Source organism: Lutjanus erythropterus, chromosome 17 (genome assembly GCF_056507025.1).
Source record: "Lutjanus erythropterus isolate fLutEry1 chromosome 17, fLutEry1.hap2, whole genome shotgun sequence".
Taxonomy (NCBI): domain Eukaryota; kingdom Metazoa; phylum Chordata; class Actinopteri; order Lutjaniformes; family Lutjanidae; genus Lutjanus; species Lutjanus erythropterus.
This window is the reverse complement of record NC_139333.1, coordinates 19,493,397-19,520,380: the sequence shown is the minus strand read 5'-3', so window position 1 is coordinate 19,520,380 and position 26,984 is coordinate 19,493,397. Positions and strand designations below refer to the sequence as shown.

Sequence of the window (26,984 nt, the reverse complement as noted above, 5' to 3'; positions counted from 1 at the left end):
AAAAACAAGGATGATGTCTATTACCTATTCTCTACTCGGGCCAAATGCTTTTAAGGTTCATCTGTAACCATGGCAACCAGATCAAACAAACTACTAATTGTGTTTTTTCAGAACTTTTGCTGAGCAGGTGGCAAATTCATGGATTCAAGGTAATTCATTATTATTACACAACACGGGGTTGTATTAACGCAGAATGTCACTTTGAATTTACCAGGAATCTTCAGTCAGTTGCTTTAAAGAAATAATTTGACAGAGAAAATAATTTTGCAGAGAGTTAGAGCCGTACAGTAAATCTAAAGCTCACAAAAATGACAATGCGTTGCTTTTACACTTACACACACTTACAGTTTTTGTAAGAATTGAACAAGTGCTGCAGAGGTGCTGGCAGGCAGATTTTGCTTCACATTCATACAGAGGCAAGTAAGCCGTTTCACCCATTTCCAGTCTTCATGCTAAGCTAAAGTAATGAGCTGCTGGAGGTAGCTTCTTCCTTACTGTACACCATGAGAGTGGGACCAATCTCCTCATCCAACTCCAGGCAAGAAAGTGAAATTAAATGCTTATCTGTGACATGCAAAAATGTAGTTTCATAGTAGAAAGAAAGTCAGAAAGTCAGAAAATTGACCAATGTTAGTTACAAAGCAATATCAATGTTGAGTTTGTTAGCATTAGCTGACATTAATCACCATGTGCTAACCAGATCAAGTAAGGCCGTTTCAGAGGCAGAGCGTTTTCCGCCTCATTATGTTAATTTGCTCAGACTGTATTGAGTTGGTCATTTTTCATCCATTTTTGTGCTTCTACCACGGATAAGCAGGCTACGTAGTTAAACAGTTTCTTTTCTGTTGGTTTATATGATCACAAGTCTGCACACAGTGTTTTATTCAGCCATTACTGCGTCTGACTTTCTGCCCAGTCTGTTCTGTGCACTGTGCGGCATCCATCAGAAAAAGACTCGACACATATTCTCTGCAGAGCAGAGAGACACTTGTAGGACACACTGTGCCACTTCTGGTGGAATCATAAGCATTGTCTAGAATAGCCACGATAAACTCTGTTGGCTACACTGTATCCATAACAGGAACAGCCGTGCCCTGTGGAATCAAGTTGTTTACTTTAGTTTCAAAAGTTACATGGTGTTTTTTAAGGACTATTCAGTTTTTTTCTAATTTAATAACTTGACTAATTTCATTGTTTTGCCCATCCTTCCCATTCACAAAAATGGTATTCACTCATACCATTTTCACTCTAAAATTAGTGTGTATATGCATGTTTTTAAATGATGGGCAAACCTAATAAAAATAGGAAGTTGACACATTTCCTGTCATTAGTGACATTTTTTGTGTCACATCTGAATGTGAGACTCAGGAGAGCAGAGACAACAATGTTTTTAAAACTGTCCGTGTGTTCAGATCTCAGTACTTTTGTAGCTCCTAAGTGAATCTCTTTGCTTGATGTTAATTTCCTCTCCTGTATCCCTGTTTGTACTTTCAGGCGTCTGCTTTGTTTCATCGTTTCATGTTTGCTTTCAGCCGGATAGGAATCACGGCGAGTTACTGCTGATTAAAACCCAACATTTCCTGAGTTTGCTGCTTCACAATAAAAACTTTCACATAACAAAATCTGGGGGACGATTATTGTGAAAAATTTATATGAAATGCCTTCATCCACTGTTTTACAGCTGCTCAACTCCACACAAGTGCATCATCAGTTACATAAATACCCTTTAAGTGGGTAGCCCTGACACATCGAGTCAAACTGAGTCAAGTAAAGCCAGCACACATGTACAGAAAATGGGCAAAAGAGTCACCAACAGAGGTAAGCATCCTTCATCATCTCTGCCAGACAAGGGGCTAAAATTACCTGTTTACCTGTGACTACCACAGAGTCAACTGATGTGGGAATCAGTGCCAAATGCACCCTTTAGCATGGAAGGTACAAGCCACATGTTATTGGCCATTTGTTTTTGATTTTTTTGTCCAGTGTAAAAGGAGCTTAAGATAATTGTTGACAATCAGTTGCATTGTCTGAAGAGATTGCTTAAATGTTATTACAACTGATAGAAATGATGGCCAATGAATCTTTAATCTGTGTAGGGGTGAAAGAGGGGACACATTTAAATGTTTGCACACTGTCAGTAAAATCAAGAAAGCAGTGGTACCTCCAGTCGCAACAGCCTAATCCTCTCCAGTGACAACTTCACCAGGATGAAACAGTCATCTGGCAGAAAAACCTCCTCTATGTACTCAGAAATCTGCAGAGGACAAAAGAGATCTTAGTTCAGTCAACTCCCTCAAAGTAACGGCACAGATTTATTGATGAAGGCAAGTGTGTAAAGTCTGCTGCAGGTTTAGACACCTCTCCCAGAAGTGTTTTCTCGATCCTTCCCTTCACCAGCCTGGCAAAGTCAGCATCGTCCTCCACATCCAAATGAGCAGTGATTATCGGGGTGCTGAGCAGAGGACATTAAATAGTTTATTCACAACAAATTGGGGGATGTATCCAATACTGTGAAACAAAGAGAACATCTCTGTGTCCCAGCAGCAGCTCATTTTTCTAAATACACTAATACTCAGTCGAAGATATGGACTCGGACAAGCCATCGACATAATGCTCCAATGAAAGCTGCAAAATAGCATTGCTTCTATTCAGTAGTCATGAATGACGAACTCCATCTAGCATCAATAATTTCCAGTGATGTCCCAGAGGGACGGAGACAAAGCCTGCAGTCATCTTTGAAGGATGAAAGAGCTTCCTTTTTTTCTCCTCACCTCATACAGCTCAGGGAACATAAAGGAACGCCTCTATAATTACATAATCATACCTGATGTTCTTGGAGGCATTGATGATCTCTTTGATGCGAGGAACACCCAGAGTGATGTTCATGGACGCCACGCCGGCAAAGTGGAAAGTTTTCAGGGTCATCTGAGTACCTGGCTCTCCAATGCTCTGAGCACAAAGGGCCCCCACTGCAGAGCCGGGCTCCATCTGAGCTCTAGAAGAGTGAACACACAATAAGAGGCAATCTGTCAACTCATAAATCTCACAAAGGTTTCATTAAACTGCCAGTCCAGGGAAAACTGGCAATTATCATTCAAAAAAAAATATCTACATTCCCACAGCTCACATGGTGATAGAAAATATATTTTCAGTACCAGCACAGTTTAATCCTAGATTGTTGTTCACCATGGCAGTGGCATATGCTGTTTTTTTTTTTGCTTTCTGGCAGATGAGAATATCAACAGCTAAAATGTCTAGTGAGGAATATACCAAATGGACTGTATAAAATATGCTAAGTAAAAAGAGTATATTTAAAAGAAATGTAAGTGAATAACTTGTTAATTTCATTTCAATATTGAAGTCTGCTGCATATAAGAGCTAAAACAGACTTGGAGGCACATCTGGGCAAATGGTGCAATCCATAGTACTGAAAGGAGCGCTGCAGCAGTCAATAATGGCATGTTAAATTAGCTTTTAACCTTTTGTTTTGTTAGACAGGCTCACACCCGCTGCGTGTCCGAATGAAGAAAAGAAAAAGAAATTGCTTGTGCAGCAGGGTGCACAGGAATGATGCTCCAACACTTTTTCCCCCTCCATGTGAGAAAATATAAGCAGCATTCATCACTGAAACATGCGTCCCCAAACAGACAGAGGCGAGGGACATCTTTCTAGTTGATGAGGAAAGTGTCACGCAGACTTGCGGTCAGAGCAGAGAGACCGAGCGCTCATGTGGACCAACTGCTGTGATTTATTTTCAACATGAACATCAACATCCAATAATCAATAATCAGTCTAACAATTAATCATGTGGTCAGTTATAGCTGAGTAATATATGTAAACTTGCAACCATAGAAACAGTGGCAAAATGACCTAAAATGAGCCACAATTTAAGTGTGTGTCTGCAGACATGCACACATCTATGATACCAGTACTTCAAAAGATAGCAATACACTTACAATAAATGTCCGTATGTAGTTTGGTAGTTGTTTGATATGACCAGGATTCTGCTCTCAAGCTTTTTTTTTAAATTCCTTACATAACTATTCGTGTCTCTTCTTCTGTTTACACCAACATAAAAGCTTTCCAGGAGAGACTGACTACAAATGTGTGCTATTATCTTCATATTATCCATAGTGTCACATTACCTCTCTCCACATCACTCAGTGCTGAAGAAAGGTCTGGCTCCACAAATACACATTCTGTTATATGGGAAAAAATACACTGCCTTGTTTGCATTTCTTTAAATCACAGCTGTCTTGGGCGGCGCTAAGCCCAGGATGCAGCTATGGTGCTGCTGCAAAACAGAGTCAAGAGAGAACTTAATTTGGCGTAACATTTGCACGTTGGAAGGCGAGCTCTGGTATTAAAATGACTACATCACTGTATATAGCTGTTATCTTGTTTACGTACGTGCCATTAGCATGACAAGCACTAATTTGCCATTTTCAGCCTGTAGGTTGCAGCTCAGAGGTTTTTTTTGTTGTTTCCCCAGGACTTTGAAAATGTGGCTGCAAGATACTGCAATGCTGCTTGGAGCAGGCAACCAATAGCAGGACTTATGCCAGCAGCGTGCATCCAGTACACTGAAAATGTTTAACAAATAAAAACAGTCCATAGTTTAAAAAGGGATGTAAGTCTTGTACCTCATGTACTTGTCTCTGCAGGTTTCAAGGAACTTCTCCAGCTGGGTCGGGGTTATTCGGTCCAGCTGGTACAGAACTTTTGGCTGCAACACAAAGTAAGAGATGAGCAAGTAAGTTTCAGATAATGCTGAGCTTAGGGATATTGCTGCATTAAGCACAATAATCCATGGCGTGCGGCACCTACCTCGCTGGTGCCGTTGTCGTTGATGCCGTACTTGTCTCTGGTCTTCTTGATTCTTTCTGAGATGCTCTTAATAAATTTCTTTATCTCCTACAGTTGAGGGAAGACAATGTAGCAACTTGAAAGAACTGATTAATGTTTCAGTGCAAACCTGTGCGCTGTGTGACAGGTGATCTCATGCTCGTTATTATTATAGTAAAACAATTAAGACAAGGAGAATATAAACTCCCACTAAGTCACATCTCTTTAAAACACAGCAGCAGCACTTTTAAAAATGCAGTCAGTTCTCAAAGCATGAATAAAAGCACAATGAGGTTTTTTTTTTTTATTTCACAAGAGCAACAGTTGTGTTAATGATTAAATTATTATTCTGTTCCAACTCTTGCTGACACACCATTCCTGATTCAGTTCACACACAACATGCTGTCACTATACCTCCAGGTACTTCTCTGAGCCTGTGTCAGTTAACTCCTTCACAGAAGGGGGAGAGGTTCACATGTATTACTGCCAGCACACAACTGACTGCATGTTAGGGTTCTGAGTTCATATAATGACACTGTTTCTCCGTATTGTGACATATTTCAGAGTGAAACAGGATGTTGTTATATCTTCGATATAAGAATACATTTTTGTACATATATTGTTAAATAAGTGCACAATATGACCAGGATGTGATGTAAAAGAGTAAAATAAAGTATTTTTCATTTAATCTTGACTTGAATTATCATGTTATTTCTCATCACAGCAGACGACTGAGCGCCAAAAAAGACACACTGAGTCAGAGGCTGCACTGTAAATCTTATTTTCTTGTGTTTTGTGGTATTTAGGCACCACGACCACAGGAGGTGTAATGATTTTCTCCCTGCACTATTAACCTGACCGTGACTGCACCATCTATCAACAAATTTGTTTTTCAAACTAACTAAAAAGCACACACAAAACCCAAAACCTAAACAGAAGTTTGCAAAGTTTTCTGACCCTGTACAAAAATGAAAGATCTGTACTGAAATACAAGTGGGCAGGTGGGTTGATTTGATTTTTCAGCTAACTTTCCTTAAGGCGTATCCACATGTTGTATTTTTTGAAGTGACTGTTGTGTTTCAGTAAAGTGTTTCAGTTTTATGCATCAAGCTGGCTTGATATTGGCTTATAGTAGAGTTTTTTAAAGTAAAGAGCATTGTACATTTTCTCATGAACTACTCTAAATGATTAATAAAAGGAGAGATTTCAGAGACTGTTCAGCCTTGATAGAGGTATTGGGCACTTTATCTCAAGAGTGCTTGAGATAATTTTTTTTTTTTTTTTCAGGTCTTAAGCTTGACTACACAGCAAGCATGAATTTTTTCACCTTGTGAAGTCAATATCTATTAGTAAGTCAACGGAAATCCATTCTGTTCACTTGTAACTTACTTTCATTAAATACACCGTCTCTACAGCCACAAAGAAATAAAAAGGAATTGCTGGCGAAATACTTTTCTTAAAACAAACAAATTAAAGAAAAATACAAGTTTGATATTGTGCTGTACTGTGATGAGTTTACCTCCAAGAAGCTGTCTCTGCAGCAAAGGAAGTCAGGTCTCTTCATGATCACATCTGAGGTGAGGACCAGCTCGTTTTGACTGAGGGCAGGCTCATCTGGACACGTGTAGACCGCCTGGGGAGGTGCGGAGAAGAATCAAAAGGAGATAATTGGAAGCCAACACAGCACTCATTCACAGGTCCTCACTTCCTGATAGCTCCCTCACTCAAGGGTTAACAGCTCCTGATAGTCGAGTCTCATTGCATCTGAAGCAACTGCAACCTCAACATGAAAAGAAAGTGACTTATTGACTGGAACAGAAACATTTATCTCATATTCATTCTGATCTGCATTTAGTCGTTAGTGCATCTTTTAAATTATATATCAGGAGATTTGCTTGTACCATTAAATTAAAGCAGAGGCTAGGCCTCTAGATTTTACATGACCGATATGTCCTCTATTATTCTTTTATCATAAATTATTCATTTATATTTGTTAAACACCTTGAATTGCCATTGTGTATGAAATATGCCACAAAAATAAAAAAAGGCAGTAACAAATTAACATGCAGCGGAGGGGTTTCCTGCAGAGCTCTCCATCTCCAGGATCAATCGTCTCTTGCAAACATGCTTCTGCTATTAATTGCCACACTCAGTGCTGTAAACACTTGTGGCATTTTACACTGATGGCAGCCTCCTCATCACACTGTAATTACTATGAAATACGGAAACGCCTGGGGACTACACTCAATTTATTCTTGATTATGGCTATAAAAAGGTCCAATGCTTTGTGGTTACGAGTATTAGGTTTGTGCTCTATTCACACATAAATGAATGACGAAGTTCTCTTGCTAGAAACGTATTTCACTGCTTTGCTATCAGAAGTGAAGAAGTGAATTTTTCAACTAAGAATGTTTCCTTAATCTCTGATGATCGTGGTAATTTTATGATTCAGTACAGCAAATATATGACAGATTTCTCATGTCAACAATGCTCAACAGTGAATATGAGACATGCCATTAAAACAAGCTGGAAATCTGAGCACTCTTACCAGACAATTAATTCTTCACCACTGATTAATTTACTCAGCCAACTAGACCACGTCTAGAAAAATCAATTTAAACTTCCTGTGATTTTATCTGCTTAACTGGGCTCTCCAGTGCTCAAGGATTTATCAGTAAAATGATTTTTTCCAACTATTCAGCTCCTGCACATTTGCACATGAGGAGCTTCTTTGCTAATGAGCTTGCCTGTTTGTGTGGCCGGAAGCTTCTCGCAGTGGGACATTCACAATGGTGCTCGTTCTCCCAGAGCATCGGCACATAATGGTCCTACGCAGCTTTAAAAGGCTTCCCTTATGGTACACTGAGCCAACATTATGAGACAGAAAAGCCTGGGTTTTTTGCAATAAATGTTGTTTTTCTTGTCCAGGGTGGTGACACATTCATTCTATGTTTGTGCAGATTGATTTTTTTAAGCTTTATTTATCCAGACTAGGTTTGCCAATCCTGCATAATAATGAAAAACAAACAACACCTACTGGTCACAAGGCCACCTCTTCATTTTTGTTTTTTTAGCATACCAAATGCTAAGTAGAAAGAAGTGCACATTCATATGCAAAACAAAAATGCAATATGCAAGAAAATTATTAGTGTGAAATTTGACAGCATTGACAAGAGGTTTATCCAAGATTTGTGTATCTAAGGATGTCAATAAACACTGAGGAAAAAAAAACAAAAAAACAAGCAGGTCCATAAAATATCCACTCCTGACTGAACTCACCCGAATGTTGTCGAGGACTCTCTTAAATTCCAGCGGTTCATCTTTTCCCTCCATGGCAGCGGGGTCCAGACCATCGCCGCCATAAATAAACTGGATGATGTCTCCAGTGGAGCTGCGTACTGTCAGGTCATACTGTGAGCACAAGTCCTCCAGGGACTTAACCAGACGCCTCTGTCCAAACACAGCAGGTACACATAAAAAAAACATAGTGACATTTGAGACAGTTACATTAAAAAGCACACTGAGATGCAGCCCTGCTGCTTTTCAGTGTTTTATGTCATTTTAAACTGAATGTCCTTGGGTTCTGGACTGCTGGTTGGACAATATCAGCATATTAATTAGTTCACCTCAGCCTCAGGAAATTTGCAATGGGCATTTCTGGCATTTTTTAGATGAAGTGACTAATTGATTAATCAAAAATGAGCTTTGTTAAATAATACTAGTAAGATGGAAAAGTATGACTTAAACCTGCAATAATTTTTTAGCCACTTGTGGACAGCAGATAAACAAGTTGTGAGCACAAACCTACCTTTTACCTTTAGGTTTGACATTACAAACATTTTAGAAAACATTTACTTATTTAAACATCCAGCAATTACATAAGAACTTTATCATTTATTTGGAGTTGTTAGCAGGATGCTAAATTCACCTGGCGCCTCTTGCATGTTCAGCTGGTACTATTCAGTGGGTTTTTAGAGCTTTTTACTGAAAACGTCATTCTGAGAACATTGAGTGTGGAGCAGAACAGTAAAGTTGTAAGCTGAAGAGCTAAAAAATGAGCTAAAAGTCAATGTAAAGCTCTGTAAATTAAAGGGAAGCTGCAGATTCAGGTGAATCAAACATGCATTATTATTATAAGAATATGTATTACGGACTTTGGGCTCTAAGAGTCTGTGATGTTTCCAATCAGTTCTTCCTTGTGGCAAAGTAGACGTTTTTCACCAATACTGAAGAAATTCCATTGAGGTGTTCTTGAGATATTCAAAAGGATGGGCTGTAAACGAGGCCACCGTGATGCTGACCATTGACCTCTGTCCACCAAAATCTTATCAGTTCATCTTTTAGTCCAAGTGGACATTTATGCCAGGTTTAAAGTAATTCATTCAAGGTGTTCTTGAGATGTTGTGGGATGGACAGACAACCCGAAAACATAACGCTTCTGGCTGCAGCTGTCGTCGGTGCTGAGGCGCAGAGATTATAAACGCATAAATGGACACCACAGTCAACTGGACAACAATAAAGACCTTAAAAGCACTCGGTTTCACTGGTGTGATATCAGCATCGCAACAAGAGCATTTGGAAAAAAAAGGTTTACCTGCATGTATCCGGTTTCTGCAGTTTTCACAGCAGTGTCCACCAGACCCTCCCGACCAGCCATGGTGTGGAAGAAGAACTCTGTGGGCGTCAGGCCAGAATAGAAGCTGTCGGCCACAAAGCCTTTAGCAGCAGGCAGCTGTGGAGAAATGGAAAGTAACTGAGCACTGAGCAGCCTTCTGGGCATCATAGAAAGAGTTGTTATTGTATTCCAGTTTTGATGTTATTCACCCCATTGATTTTGTTTTGTTATTTTTGCACATTTGACCCTCAGAGGAACAGAGATGTGAAGAGATATGACAGCAACAGAATTCATTGATGCTTTCTGTGTAGCTAATCAAAGGCTGCTGTAATACACTGAGGTGTGAAGTCTGGATGTGACACATCATGGTTACAATCATGCATGAACATTCAATTCATTAAACAGAAATATGAGACAATGACCTTGTGGTACATCATGTGAGTCACTGATTTAAAAAACTAAATGCTGATACCAAAGAAGTATATCAAAATAATTGAAATACATAAACTGGATCTTACCTTTGAGTGCTTTTCAAAGTGAGGCAGGGATCGATTCTCAAAACCGTCAGGCACTCGAGAGCCACTTATGGCCTGCTGGCCCACACAGGCAATCATCTGAGAGATATTAATAAAGGATCCTGTATGTAACACAGAGGAGACAGATCATGAGCTGAGACACAGGACACAAACAAAAAAATATATATTAATGAAAATAAAAGAAACTGAATACGTGCAAAGATTTCTAATTTAGCATCCGTTTGAGCAGAAGAGCCGAGTTACTTTCTTTTGTTGATTTAGATGCGGGATAGCTTATTAAGGAGCACACACGAATTTATAAGTTGGGGGACAACAAGAAGAAGAATGCTAATGATAATCACAGTTTCAAGTAAACAAGGTCCTTACCCCCACAGCAGCAGTAATGGGGAGAAACTTAAATCAGCTGCTGAGTCCCTTGGGAACTGTGGAAGAGTGGTTTGCTGTAAATTATTTGTTTTTCTCTTAATTTTTCTCTTGTTTTTATTCTGATAAAAATCAATTATTATAGATGAATTCCAGGGCTATACTGCAGGGTTAAATCAGAATCTTGTCACCACACTAAACTCCTCTATCAACCTAGATGAGTCTCATGTTTTAGCCCACCTCCCGCCTTGAATCCTCCCTAAACATTGGCAGTAACTGCCCTTTCCTGGCTAAGGCCATATCTCGCAAACTGGCATCCTACTCCTTGGCAACATTATTTGTCGTTAGGGGCTCCACTTCCACTGCTAGGTTGATGACAGTCAGCTCTACATTGCCACCAAATCCATCATCTTTGCTACCTACTCCATTTTGAATAGCTGCAAAATTAAATCATGGATACAAGCAAAAAAAAATCCTTCACCAAACAAACAAAACTCCACTGTCTGTCTCTCAGCACGTCCGCAACTACAGTATCATTTTTGGCAGATTTCCTTTGAACACCATGTCAATAAAATCTGCCCTTTTCCACCTCAAAACCACAGCCGATTTCTGACTATCACTCTCCTTCTCGTCTGCTGAAACATCACCCCTGTCCCCCAAATTCATGCAGTTATCACAGCCAACAAGTACTACTGCACAGCATCCTCTACGGTCATCCAAAGTCTTCAATAAACTCCAGTACATCCAGAACTCTGCTCCTCACCTCCTCATTAGTACCTGCTCCAGTGACCACATCACCCCTGTCCCCCCGAACCTCCACTACCTTCATGTCACACAACACGTCCAATTTAAAATCCTTCTCCTCGCTCACAAAGTCTCTTCCGGCCTCCTACCTCACTGACATCCTGAACCGCCACTCTTTCACACAGCTTACACTCATCTGATGCCAGCCTCCTCTCTACACCACACAGGACCAAGCATTGGACCTGGGGAAACAGGCTCCCTCCAGCACCCTCTCCCTAAACATATCCGAGATGGTACTGACCTGTCCAGTCAAATCACTTGATCAAAAATGATCACTTCAGAATTACTCTTGATCCTATTACTCCTGCTAATAGTTAAGGTATAAATACCAGCGCACCACGGAGAGTCTCTCCTGCTGGGCTGCTACAGCGCTGCAGTCAGGCATCATACCACCATCAATTTATAATGTGCACTGACTAAAAAAGGAAAAAATAACAATGGCCAAACACGTTAAACAACAATGAAAATAACTGTTATTTGCAGCTGTAATTGAAGACTGTCAGTGTTTTACAAGCCACGGAGTTAGTTACTAAGTTACGAGTTCGTATAAATTACTGGCCGGTTAATGAGTGATTCTATCTAGATGCTGTCACTTCATGTCTTTTTTTGTTGCATTTACTTGCACCAAACACCATCAACCATTACCACAACTCTGGCAACTAAGGTGAAACATTTTTCATCTCCCTTTTATGCAAGGCCCGCATTTATAGTCTTTAACCTATGTTATTTTTTTCAGTTAAATGTTTTTGAATCCTCGCTGACTGAAATTGAAGCAATTTGCTGTTATCTTTCAAACATTTTTTTCCTAGTGTCTCTCTGCAGAAAACACTCCGAACCACAAATTAACCTGAAGTTCTCTTAGATTTCTTTTATTTGTTTTGACGCCTCGCTTCGGGGGAAGGTCGTGTTAGCAGAAAATAGGGGTTACATGCAGAGTAATCTGCAGTTCTCTTTGATTTCTTCTACTTGTCTTGGTGTATCGCTTGAGTGAAAGTTCATGTTAGCAGCAAACAGGGGTTATGTGAAACATAACCTGGAGATCTCTTTGATTTCCCATCATTGCTTCAGTGTTTGACTTCAGTGAAAGCTCAAAGAACAGGGTTATAGGATTGGTAAAATCAAGTCAGAATAATGAATATATAATTCTGCCTGGCGGGTTTTGCATGCTAAACCATACTGATATTTTTTTTTCCAAAAGTATTCTCAGTTTTGTACTCTGCCCTTTCTTTCACTCGGTCTGACAAAATCTGACTTATGTTCTCTTTGTGTTCCTGTCTTGCACCTTTCTCTCTCTCTCTCTCTCTGTCATGTCCTTTATTTGTCACATTTTCATTTTTATCACAAGACTAGAAAGAGCTCCAAAAAAAATCAAGACAATTTCTTGCATTTGAATATTGGGATGTTCCCACGAGCGCCACACTGTCTGGTCTACAACAGAAAACTGTTTCATCTCATGCAGAGCTCTTCATAACCTTATTTTCCCTCAGCTACATCGTTCATTACAACTAAATATTTAACAGGTTACAGTCACTGGATCTGTACCAGAGAATGAAAGAAACATCTATCAGTGTCCCTGCTCCTGCTGCTCACTGAGAAACATCTGTAGAGATTTTTATAGCGGTCATGCACACAATATCCCTGTGACTATTTCCCCATTAAAATCTATTTTAAGAAACAATGTTCACATCATTAGGAGTCTGAGCATTTTCTGAGGTCTCACCTACCTCTTGGTTGTTCTTACAGATTAAGAGGATAATCCTAAAATGATCATTTGTAAAGATCCTGCAGTCGTTTTCATCCATTGCCTCAGCATTCACTAAAAGATCTAAAAATGATGCACGCATAATGTAACTAATCTACCTACAACTTAAGACCCATCTGAAAATGACCGTTCATTTCTAAAGTGTGGGAAAAAGTTACCACTGGGCAGCTCCTTCAGGTTATTGAAGAAAGCAATATTTCAATCTGGCTTTCTGAAACTGTTTTGTTAAGAATCACAAATGACATCCTTATGCAGGCTGATGGGGGGGAACACACACACTCTCTTGGTCTGTGCAATGTTGTCTGCATGGAATAAATGGCTGCAAGACAGATGCTGAGCTGGGCTTCCTGATGCTGGACGGGTAAGTAATCTAAGATGGCTTGCTATGTCTTCCCTTGTTGCACTTGCTTAGTGTTTGGTTGTTGGTGTCGACTCACTAGCATTTGATCTTAGGTTATCTTCTTTGTCTTTCAGTTGCTCCCTTTAGGGGTCATCACAGCTGATCATCTGCTTGCTGGCAGACCAGGCCTGACCCAACCCAGTACTGTATAGATCTGCATATCTGATTTGGCATTGGCTTTTTAGAGCGGATGCCCTTCCAAATGCAAGCCTCCCCATTTATCTGTGCTTGGGAATGCAAGGCACGTGGCCGGAGGGAGATTGAACCTCCGACCCTGCAGATCGCCTGCAGATCGCAGGGTCATCATTGTGTCATCATTGTAATGTAATCGAACAAATCCATGTGTACAGCTGTCCATGTTTACAACAGCAGTCTATAAGTAAATTGCACTCTGATGATGAAATGTTGCATGAACATTTCATTATTCGTTATGTTTCTTTTGCAGGAAACTTACCCTTGGAGCCGCAAAGAGCCATGATCAGAGGGCTGTTGCTCTTGTCGAGCTCCCTGAGGCAGGCACTGCCAGCTCGGTCTCTGATGACGGACAGCTCTTTCAAGATGAGAGCCTATTGACAGACACAAGCACAATACAACCACTTTACCATTAACTGCTGATATGCAGATAGTAAAGCGTAAAGCATTTCACATACACTAATTGCTGGATGACTTGTGCGTTGTACTCTCCAGCAGCGCTATCATTTCTAAATATGTCGCCACTAAACCTAATGCATTTTCACAGACTGTGAAAGCTTTTGTGAAATGTGAAAGAATGTTTGGATTGATAATGGTTCGCAATCGCACCTCTGAGGCATGACGGTAGTCTGTGAATGTAGATGTTATTCAGTTTCAAACCCGTTCTCCATAAGTGGTTACGATGGTGGAGAATTAATTTCTGCCTGACCTCAAAAGTGCTGGGTGGTAATTACACCCTTTCCTGCAGTACTTAACAGAAAAGAAAAATGAAACGTAACAATGCGTGGATTCACATTTTAGAAAGGATTTCAAGGACATGCCTTTAAATTCTCTCTATAGAGCAACCAATAACACAGCAAACATGATTTATTTGCTGGTGAAAAGACATAGGAGTGTATTTAAACTGGATGCTTAGTTTTTCAGATTACATAACTTGTTTTAAACCGTATGAAGTGAACTGAAAACTCATATGTACACTGCAGGCTTATTAGTAAGAACTTACAGTAACAATGGTGGCTTCTTTACTTCTGCCTACAGTTTTGTTAGACTCATAACCAGGGTCTCTGCATGTAGACTTTTTAAGACGTTTATAAGATCTATTTCACTTCCATATAGGCAAAAAAGCACAGTTAGAATTAGTGCTTGTCGTCACTGTTACTTCATACATTGTGGGACATTTTACAGTTGAAAAAACAGCTTGTCTGTGCTTTCTGGTAGACATATTATGTAATGCCCACTGTAATGTCTTGGTGTCGTTTCTGCTATCAGCCAGCCTGTTTTATTTTAGCAGCACAGCTCTGATCAGCTGCTGAAAGAAAATGATTAAGCTGACAGACTCATTTGTAACCAATTCATTTTCAAGACTATTTACCAGTTCCTCTCCTAATAAGCCTCTTTCGAATTTTCAATGAACGTCTGAGCCTGTCACAACACTGGTGAGTCACCCCTGGTGTGAACATGCCATGGGTTGGGAAGGTGACAGCTGGAAATGAAGGCACTAAATGAAAGAGCTTGAATGCAGTGTGGTTTGCACAGAGCTAATTAAAGTAAGGTGTAGTAGCGAGGATTTGCATAACCTATGTACAGGAGTGAAAACTCATCAAGGGTGAAAAAGATGACTCATAATGTTTTTACACCACCACACTTATACGCAGGTTTTTTTTTTACGCAGATAAATGCATTAAAATAGGCGATTGATTCCTTTCCGATTTTCAGTAGATGAGTTTGCCTTTATATCATTTTCTGACATGAAACATTCAACATCATGAACGCGCCGGATAACTGAGACTAAACTCCTGCCTGTGCAGGACACCAGAGTTTTAAAAGTCTGTGTGTGTTCAGCTCGCAGTGCTTTTATAACTTCTGACTGAATCTCTTGAAGTTTAGTTTCTCTCCAGTGTTGCCGTTTGTACTTTCAGGTATCTGTTTTATTTCACTGTCTCAGATTCCCTTTAAGCCACAAAGAAGTTGTGTTAACTTACCACTGATGAAAACCCAACCTTTCCTGATTTAGCTGCCACATAATTAAAGTTTTTAAATAACAAAACAACACAGGATATTTCTTGTGAAGAATTGTTTGTTACTGTAAGTACATTAACTCTAATAACTGTTTTACAGCTGTTTGACTCAGGATAAGCGTGTCATCAGTTACATGCACACCTTGAAGCAGATAGCCCTGTTGTGCAGTCAATAAAAAGTGAATAATACTCATCACAATCCCAAAGTGACATCTTCAGATTGCTCCTTCTGTCCAACCAATGGTCCCAAACCAAAAGACTCTTTGTTTACAATCATAAGTGATGAAGCAAAGCAGCAAATACTTATATTTTGCTGGATCAACTAATCATTGCAGCTCTATTGTTGTAGGAGATGCAAATCCCTGCCTTGCTGGGCTGATACGCCGAGTCAAACCAAGTTAAATCAGGTCAGCACATGTGTATGGATGGAACAGGGGCCAAAGAGTCGCAAAAGTTACAGATGGAAGAGACAAGCCTTCATCTGCCCCACCGCAAAAGGGGCGAAAATTAAAATGTCCACCTGGCTTCCATCACTGCCAATCAGAGCTGGAGCCGATAATAACTACTTATTCTCGCCACAAGTCAACTAGTCATTTGATCCGGAAATTAATTCCTATTCCCTCTGAAGACAAAAGGACACATGTTCGTGGGTTTAACTGGGTCTTCTGTCCAGAGAAAAGGGTGCTAAAGATGCTAACCCCAATGCAACACAGTGTAGATATGATGTTTACAAATTGATTTCACAACCACTACAATGAAAAGAAAAACTGTCACAAGGTTTTTTCAATTCAGCTTGCCTGCAGAAATGTCTCACTCATATTCCAAGGAAAATCCAAAAGCGAGTTGTTTTATTACGCTGTGGTCATAACAGAATAATCCCTGCTAATATTATCTTAGCATATGGAAAATGTAACAATCAGATACTGACATTAAAAGATGAAGAAAAGATGACATACAGCTTCACTTAATGTCAGCAATCCCTCACCTCCAGCCTCTGTGAAAACTCATCAGACATGTGCTGTCACACCTACCTCCAGAGTCTCCTCTGCTGTGCAGCCGGGCTGCTGCTGCAACTTGCCAGTTTGCAGAGCTTCGATGTATTCATCACATTTCTTGTAACCGTCATCCAGCAGGTCCTGTTTGGCCTTCAGCAGACCCTGACCAGGTGTCACATCACCAATGCCGATAGAAAAACCACGATTGGCTGAAAGTTGAAAAAAAAAATTCAGTTACTAACAACAGGTTTATAGATCATCCAGTCTGCAGAATTCCACACTGTGGTCAAAGTATTTGTTTCTGCTGAGATTGACAGATAGCTTATTTTTGCAATGTTTTAGAAGATAAAACCCTGGAGATCACCTACAGAGATACACTGGAGCGAGTCTTGCAAGGCGGGACATGGCGTTAGCGGCCTCCAGCTGTCCCCAGTCTCTCAGCAGGATGTAGAAGATGTTGTTCTTGGAGCCGGATCCCAAGGTGCCCTTGTCCATGCTGCCACACATCAGCTCGCTGTTGTGGATCACCACGACTGGGAATGTGACAAGAATTGATATCATTACTGTGTGTCCCAGGAAAGAAGTGCGAGGTGAAGAAAATGCAGCATGGTCCTCGTCTGGAGACACTGAGGGCTAGTGAGTGCTGAAAGACATTCAGCGTGGGGTAGTACTTTAAATTCTAATTTAATTTAATTCAATGATTAATCTAATTGAGCAGGAAGGAAATTTCATACTATACATTTTATTTACAGTCTAGGGATGGACATTAATTCAATATTATCAATGTTATCACTGGTATCCACTGTAATTATAGGAACACATTGTCCAAATTGATGATTCTTAGAGACCTGATCAAACAAAAAGGTGTCGATTCAGTTTTTGTTTTGCAGAGTTTTATCTACTGTATTGAATTAATTGCTTTGCAGCACAGTTCACAGGCTGCACAACTGAATATTAATCTCAATAACAATTTTGGCTCTCTACAATTACATGAACCTGCTGGGCTGGAGTATTAATGTTTAAAATGAGTGCTCAGCTCACAGAAGACTGCTGCATATCAAATCAAGCATTTCCTAAACTAACAGCCAGCCATCCTGCATCAGGAGTGCGTGCAAACTTTCCTGGATGTTGGGACGACAGCCCAGAGTCTAAGAGTAATATACAACATGGAGTAGATGGGCAAAATGAAAATCAATTGTCTGGAGCAGGAGGTAGTCCCTCGAAATCGATCATCGTCCATTGTTTGCATTTCATAATTAGGGCTAGAACAAATCACCGCAAAGAGCGCATCAGAGTCACACTGAACAGTCACAAAACTTACTTGGTCAACAACCTGAGAAACACAACAAACTACAGTACGAGGACTGTGTGAAGGTCAAGAAAAATCACGTCACTAACGTTAACCCAATGGACTCCCATCCTTGTCCAACTCAGACATCCATAACATCCATGCTGTGCAGCACATCATCATATGAATGAAACATAATGTGACAGTCAAAGCAGTGTTCTGCTGATTCAATTTGGAGAGACACTGTAAATAAGGACCAGTCTTTAATACATTAGCACTAAGGGTGTCACAATTTCTTTTTTTTTCCTCTCTCCACCTCTGCCTACTTGTGGCGTCTTGCACTTGTCAGAAGGCAAAAAAACTATACTTCAAAGACAACACAGCATAGCTTACCAGCTGTTATATCACATGTGATACTACACAGAAGAACTTGAAAATGTAAATAGTTGTCAGAGTATAAAACCAATGATCTGTTGATCTGTACAAATCAAGATTTGATAGTCTAACGATGGCATAGTGGTCAGTGCCAATCAAAACCTTTTGATTTGTGTTTCATAGATATTTATACTGAAGAAACTCACACGAGTCGTTGTGACAGAGATCCTCTCCTTTGCCACAGTACTGTTTGCCCTTGGTCCTCAGGTTTGCCTTGACTGGACAGTCTTTGCTCGGCTTCAGGATCATACTGAAGATCTGTTTGCCCGTCCACAGCGCCATGGGCTGATGGACACACAGCGGGGAAAAATGTTAGGGGCGGATCTCAGATACAGAGTCACTGTATGAAACAAGCTCACCACAGTGAGGTACCTTAATTATAGCCGGGCGTGGGAGAGAAACCCTGACTTTTTCGTCTTTGCCCACAAGGATTGACGCCACTATCTGACAGGCTTTTGATCTGTCAAAGAAGGTGTCTTTAAGCGTCAAGAGGTAGGCCCCTAGGAGGTAGAAATATGCCAGACAGTCAGTCCAGATGTCATACAGTGGATTTTCAAATATGGCTGAAGTGCTCCCCCATCAGGTGGAAAATGATTATCAATATCTAGTGCAATGTTCAAACATGTTAAGCACTTTCCTCACATTATACATCCTCTACTTTTCCAGGTACATGCTGAACAGTACAGTTTTCCTTTTTCTCAGAGGTAAAATAAAAAGAAAAACAGGAGCGTCACATCATACAAAAACAGATCACTGTGATTATCTGCCACACATCACGGCACCAACCTGTCAGGAAGTCCTGAATAGCAGCAATCAGTGGTTCACCGTTTCTTGGTGTGACGAGGTTAGCTTTTGTCTGGAAGAAAAGCCAATAATTTCTGTCAAATTGCAGTCATTCCATATCAACAATACAGCCCTCGGAGACAGCTATTCATTGCCGGACAGCAACATTGATGGGTGTGTTTATACTATACAAACCACATGTTGTGATGATACATACCCCCATCAGGACCAGGGCCTCGGCTTTGGCTTCCTCAGTCTGGGGGAGGTGAAGGTTCATCTCGTCACCGTCGAAGTCGGCGTTGTACGGGGTGCACACGCACTCGTTGAACCGGAACGTCCTGTGAGGTTTGACTCTGGCCTGTGATTTTAAGAAGAGTTAAAAGAAATGTTATCATCCAGAAGCAACTAAAAAGATTAAGTGCATGATCAGAATAAAAAAAAAAAGAATATGTTAAACTCAAGCTGTGTCATGTTCACAACAGTTTTATTCACACTGTGGAACATTAACTCATTTAGTTTGATTTACTGGGACAGAAAAACAATTTCAGGCCCAGATAATAACTTCAATTATGCATTTTGTTCCCATCTGTCACGGATCTCTGTATAGCACATGTGCTTGATCAGTGTAGAACAGATAATTAGTTTTGTTCAAAAGACAACTCAAGCATAAAAGTGCACAAAGATATTTTATAAGCGAGTGGTATATAATTTGATACCAGGCCACCTATTTTCTGTGAATAAACGTTCAATAAAATATTGATTTCAAATATGTATGCAGTTATTTTTTCCTCTGTTGATATGCGTACCAGGACCAGATATTTTTCTTTAGCACTGAAAGCTGACACTGTTAAAACTACGTGACCATGTGAACTCAAAAGCAAAACTTACGATGTGGGCCATGATGCTGAGTTTGTGAAGAGATGGTTGTCGATTGAAGAGGACGATGTCTCCGTCTATCAGGTGCCGCTCCACCACATCACCAAACCTCAGCTCCTGAGCGATCTTCTCACGGTTTCCGTATTTTAAAAACCTGACAGAAAAAGAGGAGTCGTTTTTGATGCTGGACCGCATCCGGTAAGCTGGTTTTAATCTGCGCAAGAAGCCGTTGGCCTCACCTTTTCATCTGCGTGTGACGATTCTGGATGAAGTTGGCTCCGGGGTGAACATCAGGACCGTTGCGGACAAGTTTCCTCATTAGTTCTAAGTTGGCTTTGTTCACCTGTAACAGAATATAAAATTAAGATGACTTGAACTTGAACAACTTGGCGCTGAAATGGTCGTTCAGTATATTTGTTGAAGCCATGAAGCAGAACTCACCCTCTCTGGATATGTCAGGATTTTGGCCACGTGCACGGGGACGGCCACCTCATCAATCCTCAAGTTCGGGTCGGGAGAGATGACAGTTCTGCCAGAGAAGTCCACTCTTTTTCCTGAGAGGTTTCCTCTGAACCGACCTGAATTTTCACAGTAAATAAATCAGTCACTCAGTAATTCAAAGTGTGCGCAGAGTTTCTCAAGCAGAGAGCAAAATTAATGCCTGCTAAGTGCCAAATTAAAGTAAAATGTGTCTCACACAAGCCAGCAACATTTGAGATGATAACACTCAAACCTCAAATTCAAAATGGGTAGTTAAACCTGCTCTTAACTGAAAGTTTTTTTTACAGAGCTTTATTACTTTATTCTCTAAGTAACAGAACCAAAGAAGGCAAGCTAACAGATTTTTGAGAAAAGTCAGCCTGTCAGGTAGAAGATTATAATAGCATACTTTACTATTGTTGATACTTGATAGATGTTGACCAGTTACACATTTCTGTCTATTAGTGCCCATGTTTACTTTATGGTGGTGTATTATTATTAGGCTGCTTGTTAATTTGGAATATTTCGAATTACTACGACTACTATTTTGAGTTAGTTATTCTGTGGAATTCAGTTTTTTTGTATACTACTTTGGATTACAATTCTGTTCTCCAGGAGGATTTTACTGAGGATAACTCATGCCCGCTTAGAGAGACAAGTAAAAAGTCAACTAATCTTCTGACTTTGTGCGGATTTGTAGCCCTTCTATTTGAGATGAACGAAACTGTGAAATGTTAAGAAATAGAAAAATGTCAAAACAAAAGACAAACTGATTAAGCGACCAAGAGGCTTGAAATGAAATGATTAAATTACAAACACAGCAGGTATTTAGGTGTTGTTTTTAGAGATTAGATATCTCTGGTTTTAATTTACACAGCACCTTGCTTTCCCTTGAGCCGCTGGACGAAGCCTCTGGTCCATTTCTTAGGCGCCATGTTGAGGGGGATGCCGGAAAGTTCACTGTTGATGTAAAGGGCGCACTGCAGCTGGAGGAAGTCCCAGTCCTCCATGATCATCTGCGTCTTCGCCCCGGTCATACGATGCTAAATGAGAAGAGTGTTTGTTAATGTGTGCTGTCATGAAGATCCATGAAAAATAAAACATCTGATAACAGCATTTTAGACTTTAGATTTTGAGTTGTAAGGCTGATGATCAACCTTCAGATCACAGCCTCCACAGTCACCAGATAACAACCCTGAGCAGTGTTTGGATTGTTTGAATTTGTTGAGGCAAGTCTGAAGCTTTTTGAAGATAATACTGAACCCACAGTTTGCCCTGTGGCTTTATTGTTTAAAAAAAACCTGTATTCTCGGATAAATGTGATTTATTCCAGCTTGGGGCTGCTGGAATCTGAAATAATGTTATGTTTTCTTTTGATAATAGCTGATGATATCAGTAGCTTATGACCAGTTGTCCCCACACAGCTCATTATTTTTTAAAAAAGATCCATCTTTTAGTCTGAAGTTCACTGACTGGATAGAGGATAAATAGCCAGCAGCTGTGTTCTCACTCAAATGTCCTGCAAATTTTAACTGAATTTTGAGTAAAGCAGCAAAAAAATGCAAATGAATGCTTGTTTCCATTGGGGATACGCACAATATGTCAACTAAATGATTAAATGGTGCGATCATTGCTAGCTGGCACCAGAAATACTGGCCTGTTAATCTAGTTATTAATATTTTATTAATGTACAACACTGGTTAAGTGCTGCCCTCTAACATGTTACGCAGCCACCTGCCACTGCAGTTTCGGCAGACAGCAAACGCGCCTTTTTCTGTGCACTTATGCCTGGATGAAAACCAGCGAGGTGCTCAATTTCTTTTCGAGTCTTTTCTAATCTTTACAATAGTCGACTGCAGTCAAAATTAAAATTCCTGTTTCATCAACAGCCAAATAAGTTGCAAAGAACATTCCTTGTTTCCCACCAGTACCATGAAGTGATTATTAGGAGTTGGTTCATCAAAATAAGTGGGTGGTTTTCTCCAGTCAGAAAACCCATCACACCTCAAATGATGAAAAACAATGTAGAAAACCTGACGAAAATATAATTAAAATAGGATATTTCTGTTTGTTTCATGTATTAATGTGAGGAAGGTTACATTACGCATTTGTGAGGTGATCATGGATGTTCCCCGAAGTTCCCCAAATCAGAGCTTACGCAGAAAAAAGTGTTTCCATCTCCCATTAAGCACATTTTCAATTTAAAAAAAAAAAATCTAATTTTGCCATTTCATAAAACTTTTCTGCCATACTTCAAAATGCACGTTAAGAAATAGGTTAATGGAAACTCGGCTAGTGTCAACAGTAGATAGCAACCTTTTTGATGACATCGTTGAGAAAGATGATCTCGGTGAGCTTCATGGTGAGGTCGTCTTCGTTGGTGCCCGACTTCAGGTCGCTGACCACAGAGGGTCGTATACAGAGAGGAGGCACCAGGAGGCGGGTGAGGATGAGGTCTGCAGGTTTCCCTGCCTCGGGGTTCATCAGCAGCAGGGGAATGTCTTCCTGGGGAATCCTCTTGAACAGGTTCAGCACAACCAGAGGATTCAGGTTCTCCTAGAGAAGAAATAATCAACGCAAAGTGAGGCAAACTACAGGGTTGTACTGGGCCTCGACCGAGGGATCGATCTGGTTTGAAAGTTTAATATTTCATATTTATTTCCATACTCTAATCTGCCAGCTATTATTACAATTAATCAATCATTTGGTCTATTAAATGTCGAAAAATATGATAAAACTGATGCCTTCAAATTGCTTCTTTCTTCCATTGAACAGTCCATAAATCAAAGGCTCTTCATGTACTTTAAAAAATGGCAAATCCTTACATTTAACATTCTGGAACCAACAAACATTTGACATTAAAGCTTAAAAAATGACTGAAATTATCAAAATAGTTTGTAATTAATTTTGTTTTAACTCAACTAATTGTTGCAGGTCTATTTGAACATGTTTCCAAATATCAAATTAATCTATTTTTGGTGTCGTTACAAATCAGTTATTTAGTAAGTATATAATATTGAGGTTTGAAACTCAGCCCTACTTCTGCTGCGCCTTTTTATCCTTGTTAGTCTCATCACTTGCCACACTACAGCATAATAACACCAAATGACACCAGCTGCACAGTGTCAAAGTGCACAATGTGCCCTTTCACAGCGTGAAAGTTCACCTGCGCTCTGGTCAGCAGAGGCTCCATCACTTTGTTGTTCTCGATGGCAATATCAAAGGACTGCAGGAATTCTGACACAAACGGATCCACCACCTTCTTGGTCGTTTTATACTTCTCGTGGATGATCTTTAACAGGCCGCACTTCTTCACTGGTCCTGAGGAGTGAGAGAGAAACATGACTCAGCCTTTTCCAATTATTGCATCAGGGGGGCACAAAAATAAATGACTATCGGGAACGGAAATGTCTTTTCTCACCATTGAAAGCAGAGCAATTCAGACAGATTGTCCTTTTGCGACATTTATCAGAGATCTTCTTCTTCAGCCCTCGTTTTTGGAGGTAGGCCAGGTTGGGCCTTTTCAGGTGATCCATGAACTGCAGTTTCTCCTCTTTCGTCAGCATTATGCTCGAGCATGTCTTGCAAATCATCTAGAGACAGGACAAAATACCACATTAGAACGAGGGAACTGAACAGATTTACTAAATTATGGCTAAAATATGATTCCTAAGTACGACAGTCACATCTACACTTGATGGAGTTAAGAAATTAATAGATCCTTTGTTGTTGTGAGTTTTTTTCTTCTTTGATAACTTACTCGATTGTCTCCCAACATGTTAATGCACATCTTTGGTACTATACATCTCTTATGAAAAAAAAAAAAGGGTTTTATCTCATGTAGTGTTAAGTATTTTTAACTGGACTGTAATCTTGCCTGTAAGATTCCTATGATGGCTTTGAAATAGCCGACATGAAAACATGGCAGCTCCAGATCCAAGTAGCCGTAATGTCCCAAACAGTCTGCCAGATTCTTCCCACATGTCAAACAGGGCCTGTCCTTCTCACTGGTGCCCTGCAGGAAACATGACAGCAGAGGGATGAACCCGTAGTTTGAGGACAGATTATATCTACATACCTTTTCATATCTGAAATGGCTGACAACATTGTATGATGTAATACTGCTTATTATGTAATTATTTCTTTAAGGAGCGTATATAACTCATTCATATCATGTCACACAAGTGTTCAACTTGTTAAACCAAGTGTTTAACACAAATACTGTATGCCGATAATCGAGCTCACTGAAAATCCATTAAAACATTCAACAAAATCTCTAAAATTAAAAAGGTAAAAGACTGTCTAGACATAATCATTATATAATGTATTAAACTGGAAATTATACCACATTAAAATAGCACTTTTCTTAACAAGGACACAAAATGATTTACAAAAAACAGCAAAACAACACAGTTGGGTAGCCCGACTAACACACATAAAACTTCTTCAGTAGACATCTGCAAGCAACATAATTTTGTTATGCTTGAGAGCAGCAATCAAGTTGAGAGGTCTACATAAATATTGCACAAAGACCTCAGTATATGAAGTCATAAAATACACTGGGAACCAAAAGTAAAGGGTGTTTGTGTCCATGTCATACCATACGGTGGTCCAACACTCCGTATGACAGTGGAGTGTGTTTGGTGTCCTGGCTGTACAGGTTCTTACTGACCACCTGGATGTGGGCCTGCTGACGCATCTGCTCAGCAGATTTCATCCCAAAGCAGATGTGGCTTCTGTAAAACAAAGAAAAATCACAGGGTTAATATCTCAAAACCATATCAACAGGATAGTGTCTGTGTCGTCACATTGGCAGTACTGCTTGGCAAATTGATTAGAGTAAACAAATGATAAGCACTGTTGAAAAGTAAACAGAACTTTTTTACAGTTAGTTCTGGTAAATGCATGTTTATCACGCTACATTACGGTTGATTTAAATGACCTGAGCAACACTTTTAGCTACTGTGATCATAAAATAAACAACACCAACTCAACAGTCATATTTCTAACAGTGTTATAGAGGAATCTTTCTTCACACTGCACATACATATTTATCTTTTACCTCCGTATCAAAACTACAACTAGTTAACTTTAAAGTTACTGGGATATTTTGCAGGATATGCTCCTTAATATTAACGTTACCAACCAACTTGTCAATATTTGCCACATTGCAAACTGTCTGACACTAGCTAACCGGTGAGCTGACTAGCTAGCTAGCAGTGTCTCTGTTTGTTATACTCACATTTTTTTGGCCACATCTGTCTCTCTGAACTGCTCCTTCACCATTTTGGCAGTTTTTCCTAAACAAATGACAACGAGACTAACTAAAATGATATTCTGTCTTCATTCCAGCAGGCTAGACTTCATGTGTAACCAGCACGCTGTCAGTTGCTTTTCCCATGTTGTGGAAATGCTAGCAGGCACCACCATGCAATCGCATGCAATGTGTTGATAGCATGTGAGCTAAAGTGGTGCTGCATTCACGGTTAATCGGTAATCCAAAATTTTACTCTAAATGGTCAAAAGGCTGACAAGATGAGACTTTTAGGGAGGATGGGGAAAGCAGTGTGGCGTCTCACTAAATGATAAATGTTCATCTTTGACGAGGTAAAAATATTTAGAACATGAACAAAATGGCACATTTCTCCTCCAACTAAAACTGTGCTGAAAAGTATGAGCTTACATTTAAGTACCGATTGGTAGTTTCTATGGCATCGTCTATTTTCTTATTTCTTTCATCTCTAACCATCTAACAGTGTACGCTGAATCTGCTGGGAGACCTACGAAAACCCGTATTTATTACTGTTTTATTAGGAAAACCTATCTTACAAGAAGTATTTGAAAGCAGCACAAGACTCTGCACAACAACAGCAATAAAGAGAAGCCACAAGAGCACGAGCGCGCTCAGTATCAAGTGAGTGCTGCCACCTAGCGGCTAAAAGCTGTAATATAGGAACAAGGGATAACAATCTTGGAACTTTAAATACTTTATAGCTACTGCAAGTTTAGAAGAAGATGTTGATTGCACATTGTACTGGCTATGAAATAAAGTGACAACATCTGTGTTTAGATTGGTTCCCTTCACTGGGCTCAATATTTCACAGGAAAATCACCCCTCCACAGACTATGAATGGACAAACTCTTCCTCTGATGTTTTCCTCCATTACTCCCCCTTCACCCTGATGCCAAACCCTGCTGCAGTTACTTGGTTATGCAAAGATATTAATCTATTTACAGTCATTGTCAGAGCAGTAATGTTACTCAGACTACATTATTATGCAATCCACATCATTACAATAGCTTCAATCTAAAATTATGCTAATTTCAATTTAACCCGTCAGTTCTGATGAAACCAGAAAGCGATCCAGTCGTCTTTGCCTTGAAAAGCTTCTATTTCCACTTTAAGATAGATTTATTTTTTAACTTTGGACACAGTTAGTCTAGCAGTTTCCCCCTGCTTCCAGTCCTCATGCTAAGCTAGGCTAACTGCCTCACTCTTTTTGCATTTAATACCAAAACATGACAGTGGTTTGGATCTTTTCATCTAGTTCTTGTAAAGAGAGCAAGTAATTGTATCTCTTGAAAAATGTCA

At 39.9% G+C, this 26,984-nt stretch overlaps 1 protein-coding gene across 1 annotated transcript in view; it reads right to left on the bottom strand.

The window, feature by feature from the left end:
• polr3a (polymerase (RNA) III (DNA directed) polypeptide A) overlaps positions 1-25,843 on the bottom strand; it is a 30,486-nt gene extending 4,643 nt beyond the window's left edge. Inside the window, exons 1-26 of the mRNA XM_084741232.1 lie at positions 25,635-25,843; positions 24,993-25,128; positions 24,270-24,407; positions 23,814-23,985; positions 23,559-23,713; positions 22,709-22,948; positions 21,273-21,435; positions 20,354-20,490; positions 20,152-20,255; positions 19,925-20,066; positions 19,254-19,394; positions 19,040-19,109; positions 18,626-18,753; positions 18,400-18,538; positions 16,899-17,063; positions 16,567-16,739; positions 13,780-13,891; positions 9,979-10,097; positions 9,440-9,577; positions 8,125-8,295; positions 6,365-6,478; positions 4,828-4,914; positions 4,644-4,726; positions 2,825-2,995; positions 2,359-2,452; positions 2,162-2,254 (exon numbers count right to left, since the gene is read on the bottom strand). Of these exons, the coding sequence (XP_084597358.1) occupies positions 2,162-2,254; positions 2,359-2,452; positions 2,825-2,995; positions 4,644-4,726; positions 4,828-4,914; positions 6,365-6,478; positions 8,125-8,295; positions 9,440-9,577; positions 9,979-10,097; positions 13,780-13,891; positions 16,567-16,739; positions 16,899-17,063; positions 18,400-18,538; positions 18,626-18,753; positions 19,040-19,109; positions 19,254-19,394; positions 19,925-20,066; positions 20,152-20,255; positions 20,354-20,490; positions 21,273-21,435; positions 22,709-22,948; positions 23,559-23,713; positions 23,814-23,985; positions 24,270-24,407; positions 24,993-25,128; positions 25,635-25,678 (3,429 nt within the window). The 5' untranslated portion in view covers positions 25,679-25,843. The remainder of the gene's footprint in view (positions 1-2,161; positions 2,255-2,358; positions 2,453-2,824; positions 2,996-4,643; positions 4,727-4,827; positions 4,915-6,364; positions 6,479-8,124; positions 8,296-9,439; positions 9,578-9,978; positions 10,098-13,779; positions 13,892-16,566; positions 16,740-16,898; positions 17,064-18,399; positions 18,539-18,625; positions 18,754-19,039; positions 19,110-19,253; positions 19,395-19,924; positions 20,067-20,151; positions 20,256-20,353; positions 20,491-21,272; positions 21,436-22,708; positions 22,949-23,558; positions 23,714-23,813; positions 23,986-24,269; positions 24,408-24,992; positions 25,129-25,634) is intronic.
• Between the last annotated feature and the right edge of the window lie 1,141 nt (positions 25,844-26,984).